The sequence below is a fragment of the Sphaerodactylus townsendi genome, linkage group LG11 (assembly GCF_021028975.2).
Source record: "Sphaerodactylus townsendi isolate TG3544 linkage group LG11, MPM_Stown_v2.3, whole genome shotgun sequence".
Taxonomy (NCBI): Eukaryota; Metazoa; Chordata; class Lepidosauria; order Squamata; family Sphaerodactylidae; genus Sphaerodactylus; species Sphaerodactylus townsendi.
Window position 1 is genome coordinate 7884028 of NC_059435.1, and position 16279 is coordinate 7900306.

General features: G+C 44.4%; 1 protein-coding gene across 1 annotated transcript in view; it reads left to right on the plus strand.

Annotated features, from left to right (window-relative positions):
* RECK (reversion inducing cysteine rich protein with kazal motifs) overlaps positions 1-16279 on the plus strand; it is a 57909-nt gene that overhangs the window by 38341 nt on the left and 3289 nt on the right. Inside the window, exons 13-21 of the mRNA XM_048510420.1 lie at positions 2378-2514; positions 4484-4624; positions 4884-5069; positions 6310-6432; positions 7695-7866; positions 10580-10772; positions 13533-13743; positions 14944-15017; positions 15923-16078. Coding sequence (XP_048366377.1) covers positions 2378-2514; positions 4484-4624; positions 4884-5069; positions 6310-6432; positions 7695-7866; positions 10580-10772; positions 13533-13743; positions 14944-15017; positions 15923-16078 — 1393 coding nt within the window. The remainder of the gene's footprint in view (positions 1-2377; positions 2515-4483; positions 4625-4883; positions 5070-6309; positions 6433-7694; positions 7867-10579; positions 10773-13532; positions 13744-14943; positions 15018-15922; positions 16079-16279) is intronic.

Consider the following 16279-nt stretch of genomic DNA (forward strand, 5'->3'; position numbering starts at 1 on the left):
AAGAATGCAGATCTCTCTCCCGTATTCCAGCACTATCCATCTGTATATCATTATACTTTGTAAACACACCAAACAGCATAAAAATACTAAACAAAACAAATATATCTAAGGGGGATACCATATTCAGATCATTTTTTCTTTTTCATAATGAATAGACAGAATTTTGCTACCCATTTAGTAATATTCTCCTTCTTGTAATAGTTTTTCACAACAAACTTTATCAGAACAATATGTCATTTTGTGTAGTACATGTGTCAGGCATTTTTTCCTTGCCTCCTCATAAAGGGGGCACTTTAATAACATATGCTCTATAGTTTCTACAGAATTCAGAGAGCAAGAACATAACCTTGCAGCATAAGGTATCTTTTGATATTTCCCTTCTAAGACAGCAGAAGGTAAATGTGCACTTCTTGCGAATGTAAAAGCTCTCCTTAGATCTTTATTATCCAGATAAGTTAAATATGTAGCAAGGAATGCTATATTCAGGAGAATCAATCCTTAAAGAAATAGCATCCTAATTAAGCAAGAATAGCAGTGGCCAAACTGCAAATTACAAATCAAGGTATGCTAAATATTATTCATACAGTCCTCTTTGTAACAGCGCCCAACTTGACAAATGGGAACGCTTTTGCTGGCCAGTAGTAGCTGAACCCACTTCGTCAGCTCTTCTCGGTCTTGACAGTTGCCTGCAAACTTATCTGAAGCTGAGTATTAAGCAACAAAATATATAATAGATCGAACATCTGATATGATTTAGTCATGGCTCTATCCATAATAATACATCTTGGTGATACATAATGGATAAAGCACCTACTAGTGCTACCAATTAAAACCCAAGTTATTGTAATCCATTGGCACTCATAAATAAATCCATAAATATATTTTGTAAAATTCAAATAAAAAATTATTGCCACGAGTCGAAAACACATTTGTTGCTGAATTACTGTCCTCTCGTCCCAGCGGGCTAACTGGCACCGGGGCGATTCAGTTCTCTAGCGCTGCGTGTGCAAAGCTTGCTAAACTGTATAAATCAAGTTAATTGCTTTCAGCTGTGCCCTGGATGCAGCTTTCTGTAGCCAAGTGCAGTCGGTTATTGTTGTTGTTTCATTCTAAAAGCTAGCCAAGCTCTGGGAAGCTGTTTGAGTCAAGAATCCTTTTGTCTTCTCTGTCTTTCTTGTGCTGGCCCTCTCCTCAGCCCATATGACTGTGGATATGGACAGGGTGCAGGCAGTCATGTGAAACAAGGAAAGGGCTTACACTGGACACATAGAAGGAGACTGGCTGAACGTTCGTTCCATCCAGCTGGAGTTCTCCTAAGAGTCTGACCTTTCTGGGCTAGGGCAAGAACCACAGATTCTACCAGATGAGCTTGTGCACTCCACTTCCCTCCCGTATGCAGGAGTTGGGATCTTCTTGGTTCTGTAATCTGTTTCAGATGGAAGGAAGGAGGGATGGATGATAGGGTCCACGAGTAGGGTTGCCAGTTGCCTGGAGAAAAAAATGCCCTTTCTCTTCACTAGAGACATAATTTATTTTTTATTTATTGGTTAGGTTTATATACCGCCCTCCCCCGGAGTGTCATTCACCTGTGGAGTGTCATTCACCTGTGTGCCTGTGTCACCTGTCCATGGAGTGTCATTCACCTGTGTGCCTGTGTCACCTGTCCATTTCCATACATGACATATATTTTCCCCATGACTGTTGATAGTCCTATCCATTAGATCAGTGATGGCGAACCTTTTCAAGACCGAGTGCCCAAATTGCAACCCAAAACCTGCTTATTTATCACAAAGTGCCAACATGGCAATTTAACCTAAATACTGAGCTTTTCATTTAGAAAAAATGGTTAGCTCCGAGGCACGCATTACTTGGGAGTAAGCTTGGTGGTAGTTGATGGCTTTGCTTTGAAGCAACCATGCAACTCTCCAATCACGACCCTAGGAGCGTTTACTCAGAAGCAAGTCCAACTGCCAGCAACCAAGCTTACTTCCAGGTAAAGGATTGCGCTTTAGTTCTTCGCATGAAAATCAGTGGGGTTTAAAAGCGCTTAACAGGGTTACCTGCACTACTTCCTCAAAACTGGGTCTTAAGTTTAATGCTAATAATCAAGCCCAGCAGCCCAGGCCAGCCTAGATGTGTTGGGGGGGGGGGGGACACTGTTTGCGCGTGCCCACAGAGAGGGCTCTGAGTGCCACCTCTGGCACCTGTGCCATAGGTTCGCTATCACTGCATTAGATCCCACCTCCAGATCAGAGGGATTTGGCATAGTTCACTCTGCATTCTTTGGCAGGTAAAGAGGGGGCCTCAGACTGTCACTTGGATGAGATTCAAGCACTGGGCATGAACTTGGTGTATAACTTATTTCATTTTCTTGAAGATCAGATTGTGTAGAAATTCTCAAGAAATGCGGAGACTTGAGCAATTTTCCTGAGGGACACAGGGCCGAAAGCATTTGTGAACTCTTATCTCCAACAGATGACTTGGAGACTTGCATACCCTTACACCCCTATCTTCGTAAGTACTGGAGAAGTTGCCACTCTGTCATGGGGTTAGAATTCAAAAGTTCTTCTTGCAGTATTACTTGAAAGTATTTCAAGAGGTATCTGGGGTGGGGGGGAGTGTTTCATGAACTTTGTCATCAGGGATGAATAGTTCACACCTCTACTCTCATTGATTTGATGCTGATGTTGTTGATTTGAAGATGTTTCAAGTGCCACTCTAGTGTTTTTGAAATGGTGCCCAGGGTCATTGTTGTTGTTATTGTTATTTCAATTTATAAACTACTTTCCCCGTAAAAGGGGCTCAGAATGGTGTATAATAATAATTAGATAATTAAAAGGAGCAGCAGTGGCGTAGGAGGTTAAGAGCTCGTGTATCTAATCTGGAGGAACCGGGTTTGATTCCCAGCTCTGCCACCTGAGCTGTGGAGGCTGATCTGGGGAATTCAGATTAGCCTGTGCACTCCCACACACGCCAGCTGGGTGACCTTGGGCTAGTCACAGCTTCTCGGAGCTCTCTCAGCCCCACCCACCTCACAGGGTGTTTGTTGTGAGTGGGGAAGGGCAAGGAAATTGTCAGCCCCTTTGAGTCTCCTGCAGGAGAGAAAGGGGGGATATAAATCCAAACTCTTCCTTCTCCTCCTCCCCCTCCTCCTCCTCCTCCTCCTCCTCCCCCCCCTCCTCCTCCTCCTCCTCCTCCTCCTCCTCCTCCTCCTCTTCTTCTTCTTCTTCTTCTTCTTCTTCTTCTTCTTCTAAAATCAGCAGCATAAAATATCCATAAGATTGCACCATATAACCTAATATCTAAAAAGTAACAACCAGAGAAGAGGAGAAAGAGAGGAGAGGCCAATTGTGTTGGAATACCATTGGTGCCCTCAACCGTAGGCCTGGTGGAACAGCTCTGTCTTACAGGCCCTTCAGAACTGTGGTAGATCCGGCAGGGCTCTCGTCTCATTGGATAGACCGTGGACCATTCCAACAGGTTGGGGCCAGAGCAGAAAAGGTCCTGGTCAAGGATAGCCGGACCATATCATCTCTGACTAGCTGAGATCTCTCTTAAGAAGAAAGAGGAAGCAAGAAAAAAGTAGCACAAAAGAGCAGCCAGTATGAAAAACTGGCACATGAAGCGCTTTTAATATATTTGAATTTTGACACATTTAAAGTGTTTGAGAAATGTTTATCAACTCCACCCATATTGCGCTTACTTTTGAGGCAAAAGGCAACTTGGGGAAAAAAACGATACAACTTAATGACTTGATAATTTTTTTCTATCATGTTTGTCAACTGAAAAAGATTCCGAAGTGAATTACTGATGTAAACATGACACCAGGATTTACTGGAATAAGCTGTAAGAGGCTATTTGGAAATGGTTATCTGTAATTAATATATCAGGATGTACAGGTTCAAGTTTCTGACTGGAAATGACATTTGCTGCCACAAAGACTGGGTCAAACTATGTAGGGCAACAGGAAATCCATGAGCTGATTTCCCACTGTTTTTTAAATCTTTAAACTACAACTGCGTGTTTGGAACAGGGCTATGAGGAGATAGGAGTTGAATCTTTGCCCCCATTGCTGTTTTTATGATATGAATCCCTTCCTAGGGCTATTATTTGCCCTGTGGGGAACCTTACAGTGTACCCTCCTCAAGAAGCAAAGAACAACCTGAGAGGCTGGGGCGATGTGGGTAATTCAGGCTGTAAAATGCAAAGCTGTCACCCCCCTTTTCACATGGGCCCAGACCAAATTGGGGGCCCTGCCGCTGCAGGTTAAATAATAAATAATAGGCATCCTCTAACACCGTGGTGGCGAACCTATGGCACTCCAGATGTTCACGGACTACAATTCCCATCAGCCCCTGCTAATAAAAGGCATTGAATTGAATTGGGTGCCATAGGTTCGCCACCACTGCACAGATCTGCTTCTGCCAAACAACTCACAGATTTGTTTTTTAGTGGCCTAATCGATTACTCATTATTTTTTCAGGCCCAAGTATTTTAGGTAACGTTGTAGAGGATGTTACACACCCCTGTAATCCAAATCCTTGTGCTGCCAACCAGTTGTGTGAAGTTAACAGGAAAGGGTGTCAGCTTGGGGAACCGTGCCTGCCTTATATTTGTGTGCAAGGTAGGTCCTGCAATTATTTCCCAGTTACTAAAAATGCCGGTACGAGTCTTGGCAGGAAGTACTGTGTAGAGCTGCTGCTTCTGATTGTGTTTTGGTTGCATCTTCACATTGATTAGATCTTCAGACAGAATGTGGAAGACTACTGTGGAGAAAATGTCACATTTTATACAATAATAGTCTTTGTTATTACCTATAAGACCTCAGATGTTTATGGAGCATGCATTCATATTTAATTGAGTAGCATGTCTTCTTCAACTAGGCTGCAAGTTGGGTGAAGCTTCCGATTTCATTGTACGCCAAGGTACACACATCCAGGTCCCATCCTCGACCGATGTTGGTTGCTATAAAATTTGCACATGTGGCCAGAGTGGACTTTTAGAAAACTGTATGGAAATGCACTGTGTCGACCTCCAGAAGTCTTGCATTGTTGGAGGGGAGAGAAAAAGTAAGTATTACTGCCTGCCTGCCTGCTGTGTTGTGTTGTGTGTCGTCCAAAGGTTTAGATTTTTGAAAAAGGCCAAGACTTGTGAATATCTTCAGTGCAGAGTTTTACATAGTCGGAAGATGTCAAATCAAACTCTGCTTGGAGCTCTCTATTATTGTTGTTGTTGTTGTTGTTGTTGTTGTTGTTATTTCATCAAGTCACATCAGACTGTGACCCCTGATGGGGTTTTCAAGGCAGGTGATATTCAGAGGTGGTTTGCCATTGCTTGCCTCTGCATCGTGACACTGGCATTCCTTGGAGGGCTCCCATCCAAATACTTGCCAACCCTGCTTAGCTTCTGAGATCTCCATACCTTGCAAAAAAGATACCTGAAGCACCCCTTCATGGGAACCAGGTCCATTTAAAGAAGCAAGTCTTCTGTGTCAACTTGATTTTGATAAGAGTTCTTTTATTTTTGTATGTTTGTCGATTAATATATAGAGGAAAACCACAGAGATTTAAATAGTTTAAGACAATCGTGTTAGGGAAAGTTGAAGACAGGAGGAAAAGAGGAATGGGATTGATCAACTCAATAAAGGAAGTCACAGCCCTCAATCTGCACGACCCAAACAAGGCTGTGAACAACAGGAACGTTTGGAGGACTTTTATTCGTAGAGTTATCATAGGTCAGAAGCGACTTGGCAGCACCTGCACACGCAAACAGTTTAAGATAGATGTATATAGTTGAGGGCTCTGTTCTGAAGTGCAGAGAAGAAGAAGAAGAGTTTGGATTTATATCCCCCCTTTCTCTCCTGCAGGAGACTCAAAGGGGCTGACAATCTCCTTGCCCTTCCCCCCTCACAACAAACACCCTGTGAGGTGGGTGGGGCTGAGAGAGCTCCGAGAAGCTGTGACTAGCCCAAGGTCACCCAGCTGGCGTGTGTGGGAGTGCACAGGCTAATCTGAATTCCCCAGATAAGCCTCCACAGTTCAGGTGGCAGAGCTGGGAATCAAACCCAGTTCTTCCAGATTAGATACACGAGCTCTTAACCTCCTATGCCACTGCAATTATATCTAGAATGATGATGATTCCTTTTAGTTCAGTCACTGGAATCTGCCTGATTTACCCATGGCTATATAAAATTGCCTTACATTTGTTTCTTGGGCAAAGAGTCTATAGGGTTGATACTGGGGGTGAAATTCATATATACATAAATTTTAAAATGAAGAGACGCATTAATGCCTTTATTCTTCTATTAAGGTCACGGAACATTTTTTGATATCGATTGCAATGTCTGCTCTTGTTTTGCTGGAAATTTGATATGTTCCACTCGGCAGTGTCTGAATGAACACAGCTCAGATGATGAGCGTCACATGTTTACAGGTAGTGTTTTCAAGTCTGTCAGAAACTTCTGAAGTTCTTTCTTAATGAGAATGCTTTGATAAATGTATTAGCATTTTGTGTGTCCCCCACGCACAGCTGGGCCTCAGATAGTCTCTGTGATAACTCATTTTTTGTTGAGTTTCATTCAGTAGTGGGCTGATGATGAAGGAAGTTCAGCAGCTAAGACTTATTATAATGGTCCGTAATAAACAGTCCAGCATAGAGTTTAGCCAAAGCAAAACTACAATTCTAAGGGGAATTGAACTGTAAGAATATAGCACCTATTGCAATGTGTTTAGAAAAGACAAACCATAATTCTACAAGGAATTAAATATGCCTAAACCTATTGATTTCAATTCCTTTCTCTGACTTAAGTGTACTTAACATAGTGGTGGCATTTGTAACCGAGGAGCATTGTTACCCGGTATCAGGTTCAGCTTCTATAGGAACCCTGCAACCCAGGGCGTTTTCGCACACACTTTTTATTCTAGAATAAAAGCAAACCACATTGATTCCTGACCTTTTTGATGCAGTTTCGTCGCTCGATGGCATTCACACATGGCCAGGTAGTCACGCATCTTCTGCCTGCTTCGCAACTCCCGGGTTTCTGCATCGCCCAGGAATCGCTTGGCATAGCGACGCTCTGATGATTGGCTGTCGCGCCATCATGGGGCCGTCCGGGGGCGGGCTTCCAAATTGCTTCCCATCCCGTTTCCGTGGACGGGCTGTTGAGCTACCGTGTTAACGGAGGCGAAACGACCGAATGAGTCACTGTGCTGCAAATGTATCAAAGCAACGGTGCCACGGGGACTTGGCAGCTTGAGCTATCAGGTGCACACAACCAAACGCGAGGAGGGGAGGGAGTCAAGTGAGACTCAAGCGGAACAATGGGATGTGCGCGTGCAACCAGCAAGCCCAATCGCGTTCCCATTGGCTGGATCAAATCGCGTCACACTGTGGGCGTCACCCCTGACTGTCATTTACTCCAGATTTGTTTCGCACTTAGCCACCAGATTGTGGGGGGAAACCGGTTTTTCCAAGAAAGTTGCAGAAGTATCGAGCGACAGGAAAAATGTGGAACAACGGCTGGAATGTGGCACAGAAGGGGGGTCGGGACACATTTCGGCTTAAGTGTGTGCAAACAAATGTGGGAAACAGCAACGAACTCACATGCTGGATCTGCAACAAACAGTGTATGCGAAAACGCCCCCAGTCACACATGTGAATCTGCAAGTTCCTAATGCTAGGTTTTCCTCTTCCAGGTCTGCCCTGTAACTGCGCTGACCAGTTTGTCCCTGTGTGTGGGCAGAACGGACGCACTTATCCCAGCGCCTGCATAGCACGTTGTGTGGGGCTTCAGGACAATCAGTTTGAGTTTGGATCCTGCATGTCTAAGGATCCCTGCAATCCCAACCCCTGCCTCAAACATCAGAGGTAAACATTTAAAATATTTAAGAATGAGAAGAGGGCAGTCAGTTAACAGATTGTTGGGCAAACAAGGATGGAACGAGGAGGAACTCCATCTGGTGCACGTGTGCCCCCGTCTGCCCCCGGAACGACCCCATGGGTGCGTGCCCAGTGTGTTGCACCCCCTACCCTTGGCACTATGCCACTGTGTACAAAAGAACAGTAGGTTATATAGAACCTAACTGTATTTATCTGTTAATTGTGGCCTTCTGTGCAGGCCCATGTTGGGATTGCGCTTGTGCAAGACGGACACGGAGACTGAGTAGCGAGCTTTAGCAGCAGTGGCGTAGGAGGTTAAGAGCTCATGTATCTAATCTGGAAGAACCGGGTTTGATTCCCAGCTCTGCCGCCTGAGCTGTGGAGGCTTCTCTGGGGAATTCAGATTAGCCTGTACACTCCCACACATGCCAGCTGGGTGACCTTGGGCTAGTCACAGCTTCTCGGAGCTCTCTCAGCCCCACCTACCTCACAGGGTGTTTGTTGTGAGGGGGGAAGGGCAAGGAGATTGTAAGCCCCTTTGAGTCTCCTGCAGGAGAGAAAGGGGGGATATAAATCCAAACTCCTCCTCCTCCTCCTCCTCTAAGAAAAAAACTCTCCAGAGTGCTCTTCCCTCTCTCAACTAGTTATCATTGACAGTTTTAGTGAATTTAAAGAATTAACATTTCTTTCATTTCATTTCCTGAATTTTATTGACGATTGGATCCTGGGAATAATAGCTACTGGAGAGGATTTTTAAAACCAGGTTTTCACAAAAATGCTTTTTACTACCCACTTCTATTGTGGGGGAAGGGAATAGGCATATGGAGCCGATGCGTAAGGGCCCCTTATGCCCCCCCACCAGTATAAGTGGCACTTAAGTCAGCAGGGAAGGCAAACAAGGAGGCGGGTGGGTGCTGCACAGCTTACCGGCACCCGACCCAGATATGCCTAGCCCTTGAAGAGCTGCAGCAGCCCAAACCTGGCCACTGGCACAGTTGGGGGTGTGCTGGGGCTGTTCCCAGAGCTGGGGCAAGACTTTGACCTGGGAATGCCTCCAGTGGGGGCCTTGGATTTACACCACTATAAGAACATAAGAACATAAGAACAAGCCAGCTGGATCAGACCAGAGTCCATCCAGTCCAGCTCTCTGCTACTCGCAGTCGCCCACCAGGTGCCTTTGGGAGCTCACGTGCAGGAGGTGAAAGCATGGCCTTCTGCGGCTGTTGCTCCTGAGCACCTGGACTGTTAAGGCATTTGCAATCTCAGATCAAAGAGGATCAAGATTGGTAGCCATAAATCGACTTCTCCTCCATAAATCTGTCCAAGCCCCTTTTAAAGCTATCCAGGTTAGTGGCCATCACCACCTCCTGTGGCAGCATATTCCAAACACCAATCACACGTTGCGTGAAGAAATGTTTCCTTTTATTAGTTCTAATTCTTCCCCCCAGCATTTTCAATGAATGCCCCCTGGTTCTAGTAGTGTGAGAAAGAGAGAAAAATTTCTCTCTGTCAACATTTTCTACCCCATGCATAATTTTGTAGACTTCAATCATATCCCCCCTCAGACGTCTCCTCTCCAAACTAAAGAGTCCCAAACGCTGCAGCCTCTCCTCATAAGGAAAGTGCTCCTAGTCCCTCAATCATCCCTACGTTGCTGCCTTGTCTGCACTTTTTCTATCTCTTGATTTATCCTTTTTTGAGATGTGTGCTTAACCAAGGGAACTGAACGCACAGTACTCAAGAGATCGCGATTAAGCACCATGGCTTTATATAAGGGCATGACAATCTTGGCAGTTTTATTCTCAATTCCTTTCCTAATTATCCCCAGCATAGAGTTTGCCTTTTTTTACAGCTGCCATGCATTGAGTTGACATTCCCATGGAACTATCAACTAAGACACCCAAATCCCTTTCCTGGTCTGTGACTGATAGCACTGACCCCTGTAGCGTGTATGTGAAGTTTGGATTTTTTGCCCTATGTGCATCACTTTACATTTTGCTACTATAGGGTGGCATGACTCCATTGAACCCTGTGGAGGGCTTTCCTAGAGGCTCTGTTTTCTTTTTTACTGCCTTCCCACATTACCTGAAAGCCCACGGAAGGTGGCACAATAGTGGCGCCATCTCCAGCCACTGGAGGCCAGGTCCTCACTGATGACGCTTTTTTTTCCAGGCGCAAGTACTTTAGGGAATGGGAACGACTGGTTTTTACGAAAACAAACTATTTTTGTTCTTTCAGAGACAGAAAAAAAATAGCAGAAGCACTTGCACTGACAATGATGTTTCACTGAAGAAACCTTGTAGATGAATTCTGTGTGTTCCAAGTTGCATGACTAGCATGGAGGCAAGATGTGATGTGTTTGCAGTTAGTGGCTTTCCTTTGTTGATAGCATTACTGCCCTGTGATAGGAATGGAAGAGTCCGCCTTACAGGAAGCGGCCTTTCAGCCCTGTCTTCCCAGCCTCGAGACAGGAACTGACCTCCTGTCTATTTACCAAAAAAAAATATGCTTTTATGCAGCCCTTTCATTTCTTTTGCACTTGGATACCAATTGATAACATTTTTGGCATAAGCATTTTGTGCAGTTCTTGGAAGCCAGAACTAACTTCTTTTTGTGAAATTATCTAAATGCTCTCTTTGTTTCTTCTCTTCTTTTTTTGAAGCAATAACATAAGTGTTATGACAATGCTGTTTTTGTCCAGATGTATACCAAAACCACAGGTTTGCTTAACCAGTTTTAAGAAATTTGGATGCAACCAGTATGAATGTGTGCCGAGACAATCCAGGTGTGACCAGTTACAAGATCCTGTTTGTGACACAGACAATATAGAATATAACAATCCGTGTACTTTGCACCAAAAAGGGAAAAGTATATCGTACAAAGGTCCATGTCAGGTATGCAGTCATTTTGTGAATATATTTGCATGTGTTGTGTATTTTGTCCACTACTTACAGCTAGCACCATCCAAAAGTGTTCTGCAGTACGGTCTATCTGAACTTAAACAAGTGGGAGAATGTGGACCACTTGGGAGGGGTTTTAGTTCTACAGATTTTGATTCTGCTACCTGAGCAGAGGCCGCGCATCACCATGGAGAATGTATCATCGAAGGCTTTCATGGCCAGACTCAACTGGTTGTTGTGGGCTTTCTGGGCTGTGTGGCCGTGGTCTGGTAGATGTTCTTCCTAACGTTTTGCCTGCATCTGTGGCTGGCATCTTCAGAGGTGTATCAGACAGACTTCTCTCTGTGATACAACTCTGAAGATGCCAGCCACAGATGCAGGCGAAACATTAGGAACAAGATCTGCCAGACCGCAGCCACACAGCCCGGAAAACCCACAACAGCCATGAAGAATGGCTGTCCCTGGGAGGCTTTTGAGTACTGGGCGTGCTGATTTGTCATGCCGGACATTTCCAAAACACTCCACTCGAATTCTGATTTTTGTAAGAACAGCTATATTAAAAGGTAAGAAGGTAAATAGCTAGGACATTGATTTCTTTTTTGAACATCTGCTGAATGTAGACTGTGCAGAAATAACAACCACAGGCACGTATGTCATTGCGTACTCGCAGTGCGCTGATAAAGTTTGAAGGGGCTAACTTGATCTCTTTTGTATCATTTATACACCCTGTCAGAAGGGCAACTGGAACAAGAGAGACACATGTGGAAAGAAGGTGAGGTTCCCTGTCACACTTTACAGATTGCAAATCTACTAGTGGTCCCTGGTCCCTCGGCGATGCGGCTGGCCTCCACACGGGCCAGGTGGAACGCTCTTCCTCCAACTGTCCGGGCCCTGCGGGACCTTGGTGAGTTCCGCAGGGCCTGCAAGACGGAGCTGTTCCGCCGGGCCTTCGGAGGAACTGGCCGCTGATGGTGCACCCCCCTTCTTTGGCCCTTGACATCTGGGCCAACTGCCAACTAATGAGACTCGCCATTCCTCCCTTTTGGGGGGGGGGGAGGGAACTTTAAAATCAGAATGCTGGACGCCACTCCTCCCTTTCGGGGGAGGGGAGGGAACTTTAAAAATAGACTGTTGAACGCCATTCATTTTATTGAAATTTATTGTATATTTATTAGAAACAGTTTTTATGGTTTTATCGCTGCTTTTAAATGTTTTAGTTATTCTACGTTGTTATTCCTTGTGTTGTACATCGCCCAAAGCCCCTTGGGGATGGGGCGGTATAAAAGTTTAAGAAAATAAATAAATACATACATACATACATACATACATACATACATACATACATACATACATACATACATACATACATACATACATACATACATACAGCTGATGAAGCAGCTGTCATTCATTTCCTACAGTATGATCTGCTGTCTAACTATATTTATCTAATTTTTCCCTACTGTTTGTTAAAAGTCTTTATTTAAAACTGAGTCAGAATTCGAAAACAGCATCTGTCTTCTGTCATAATAGACACACGCATTAGAAGGACAGAATCGTTTTTTCTGTGGAGCACTTCTCTTGGAAGACACCCATATTCACACGGATATTTTGCTTTTATTGCTCTCTGCTTCCTCTGAAGCACAGATTCCTCTTTTGAGTATTGTTGTTAATAAAATGGGTCTTAGAAACAGATAGGCAGAAGCCCTGCAAGGTTTATTTATGTTGTTTTGCTGATCGTTGATTGTTCTGTTAGCTGCCTTGAACTCTTCCAGGATAGGTGATTTAAAATACTCTATTGTTGGAATTTACCATTTCAGTTTGTAGGGGAGAAAAGTGGTTTGAACGCTTTTGCACATAAAATATTTCACACACACACACAAAATCAGCATCTCTATCCGAGAAAACAGGTTGGCCTTAGGACTTTTCCCTTGACTTCTTAGCTTTGTTTATGTAGGGAGAGTTTTATGTGGGGGGAGCATTCAGACCTTTGATATCTCACTTGCTGTCCAGAATGCTGTCCAATTCATGCATACATGTAATGACATTGATTATGTCCTTGCCTGCTTTCTCTCTGAGGTGCTTACTGTTATTAATGGTACTTCCTTGAACCAACATGCAGCTGTGTTAAGGGCCCAGTTGGGCCCCCGCACAGTGCATGTACCCAGTCAAAAACAAAGCTCTGTATACTGTGGGGGGGCGGGTGGCATTAAGAGTCATACTAATGGGAGTAAAGATGGTTGTCAGTTAAGAGTAGCTCAGAATGGACATAAGAAGGGCTTTGCTGGATCAGACCAGTGGTCCACATCGTCCGCCATCCTGTTTCACACAGTGGCCAGCCAGTTATCTCAGAGGTTATTCCCCAGACGTTCACTTCTTCTGGATGTGGAAGTTCCTATTGGACTAGTGTTTATTGATGTCCCCTTCCCCATGAATATGCCTACTCTCCTTATTAAGCCATTTGTGCCAGTGAAATCACTGCTGATGTACTTCTTTGTGCAACGAGTAATTAAATTGTGGAATTCGCTGTCCGTGGACATAGCGATGTGTGCCACGAGGTTGCATGCAGAGTTTTTCTGTAGCTTCGCCCTATTTTTAGTCCAGTGTCACTTAACACTTTGATTTGGCGTAACCATTACTTTTAAACTTGAGATACTGCGACTTCCATCTGTCCCGATATCTCAAATATCTGAGGCCTTGTTCATTTCGGTCAGTCGTCCGTTTCAGCGTTGCTGTTTTCTATTCTTTTTCCAGTCCTTCTGCAAATCAGTAGAAGTGGTGTGTGGACACAACGGCGAGAGCTACAACAGTGTCTGCGCCGCCTATTCCGACCGTGTGGCCATTGATTACTATGGGCCCTGTCAAGCTGTAGGAGCCCTTTCTCACTACAGCTCTCAAGGGGAATGTGTGTCTGTACAGTGTCCCATCCTTTCAGCAACTGGATGCAAGCCACTGATTCCACCTGGTGAGCACCTTGATCTTTTACTAATATCAAACTGAAGTTACTGTCGGTAAGGCATTGGGTTGGGCCCTGCATTACAAAGGGTCGCTACCTGTCTATCCCTCTCCAGGATCGGGTCTGTCCACACTGTAAAAACCAAGTGGAGACTCTTGCTCACATTATACTTGACTGTCCGAGATATGTGGGCATTAGGAATTTCTCTCCTAATGACAAATCTGAAAGAGACTCTGACAACTCTGTTGTGGAGCTTTTGTTAAATAACACAGAGGCCGTGCTCTTGGGAAAAGTAGCAAAATTTCTTTTACAAGTGACAGAATTTTCTAAGTAACATCCAATGCTAGATACAGTTTATCTGTCTGTGTTTTGAATGTACTTTTGATTTGTACTTCAGAAATGTCTGTAATGCTCTGGAGCCTATTTTAATATGCCTAATAAAGGTTGTTGTATTTGGGTTGGGCCCTGCTGGAAAGGAGCTTTAGGCCTTCTTTACAGATGTTAAAATCAGCATTGGAAGATCTATTGTCCATAACTTGTGTGCTGGCAAAAGTGTGGCCTGCATTCCAGTACAGTCTTCTCCTACTGTGGGAAGAACAGGTTGACAGATCTGGTGACTGTAACCTTTTGTCCCTTTGTATGTGACACCTGTAAAGGCCCCTCTCTGCAGTATTCTGAAGTGACGTGTGTTAACGCTTCCTCTTTGCCTTCCTTAGCATTTCCTACTTACTTTCACTGATACCGAAGGATCTTGCTCTGGAGTTCTTACTTGCCACTTAGGCTAATAACTTCTACAAATGACACAGCTTTCTCTCACCTTCCAAACCACTTCATCCCCTCCTTCCACCCACTCAGCTGCTTTTCTCTTTCACACACAGCCTCTCTTCACAAACTAGCCAACTCTGCTCCTTCAGGTGCAGCTGCCCTCCCCCCATAACACACTCCACTCACCCGCCTACTCATCCCTTCTTTCTTATCTTAGAAGATCCAACTCTTCTTCATCTTTGAGCTGGTTGGTAATTGTATGTGACTGCAGATGTTACATTGATTTTTGTCGGTGTCTACAGAGTTCTGGACAGTTTCCTCTTTAACCTGGGAGTGATCACATGCTGCAGTCTCTGATCAACAAGACAAAGAGCATGTTGATGCCATCATGGTGCCAACAGTCCCTCATCAGTCAGACCCTCTCTCTTTCTCTCTCTTGTCCAGGAGCGTGCTGTCCTTTGTGTGCTGGGATGCTGAGGGTCTTGTATGATAAAGAAAAGCTGGACATCTTTGTCAGGGTGAGGAGCTCAAATTTCCTTGTAAAGATGCTAAGGCAGTGGTGGCGAACCTATGGCACGGGTGCCAGAGGTGGCACTTAGAGCCCTTTCTGTGGGCACACGTGCACAGAGTTCATCATGGGGGGGGGCTGGAAAATCTCCCCCCCACTCACATCTAGGCTGGCCTGGGTATGATCCTTTACCTGGGAGTAAGTTTGGTTGCTGGCAATGGGGCTTGCTTCTGAGTAAACCCTCCTAGGGTCGTGATTCACCCATTCGAAGTGTTGCATGGTTGCTTCACCAAGCTTACTCCCAAGTAACGCGCGCCTCGGAGCCAACTGTTTTTTCTAAACTAAAACCTCAGTATTCAGGTTAAATTGTCGTGTTGGCACTTTGTGATAAATAAGTGGGTTTGGGGTTGCAATTTGGGCACTCGGTCTCAAAAAGGTTCGCCATCACTGTGCTAAGGCTACAATCCAAACCAATAATTAATGTAGGCAGATATCAAACGGAACAGCGTCGGGGGATAACTATGAGCACCACTCCTAGAATAAATAAGGGTCCTGCACCGATTTAATACCAATTTCTGTGGGTGTGATCAGAAGTCTTGGATTGCAGCGGTGCCTACTGTTTAGAGCGAACGTAGTGACAGTTCACTATGTTGCGCTTGCAACCCTTTGATTACGTCTGTAGTCTGCCATATTGTGAGAATTTTACCATGCCTTTCCCTGCATCCTCGGTGTTTTGATCAAGTTCAGAAGTGTCAGAAAGAGGTGCTCCATCTGTTTTTAGTTTTTTAAAACTAAGCGTTTCTTCGTGTAAAACCAAGTGTTTCTTAGCTTGCTATTAACTCTTCACCTCTGTGATGTAGAAACATAACTTCGTAAAATGTCATAAACGCTAAAGAGATTTTAAACTCCTTACAGCTCGCAACCAAAAAACCGATCACTGTGCTCGAAATACTTCAAAAAATCCGCCTCCATGTTTCCGTGCCACAGTGTGATGTATTTGGGTACTTCAGCATAGAATCTGAAATTGTGATTCTTATTGTACCTGTTGATCAAAACCCCAAGCCTCTTCAGGTATAATTTTTCTGTTCTTTGCATGCAGTTTTATTTACTTTACATGTTAGACATAAATATCTTCTGTTTCCTACTGAAGTAATTTCAAAAACCATGCATTCGTGTTGTGTTCTTGGAAATGCTAGTTGGCTCAAATAGTAAGAATTTGTATTGGTAAAAATGTTCAATATTGCTTTAGAGGAGATGTTTATGGGAGGAAAG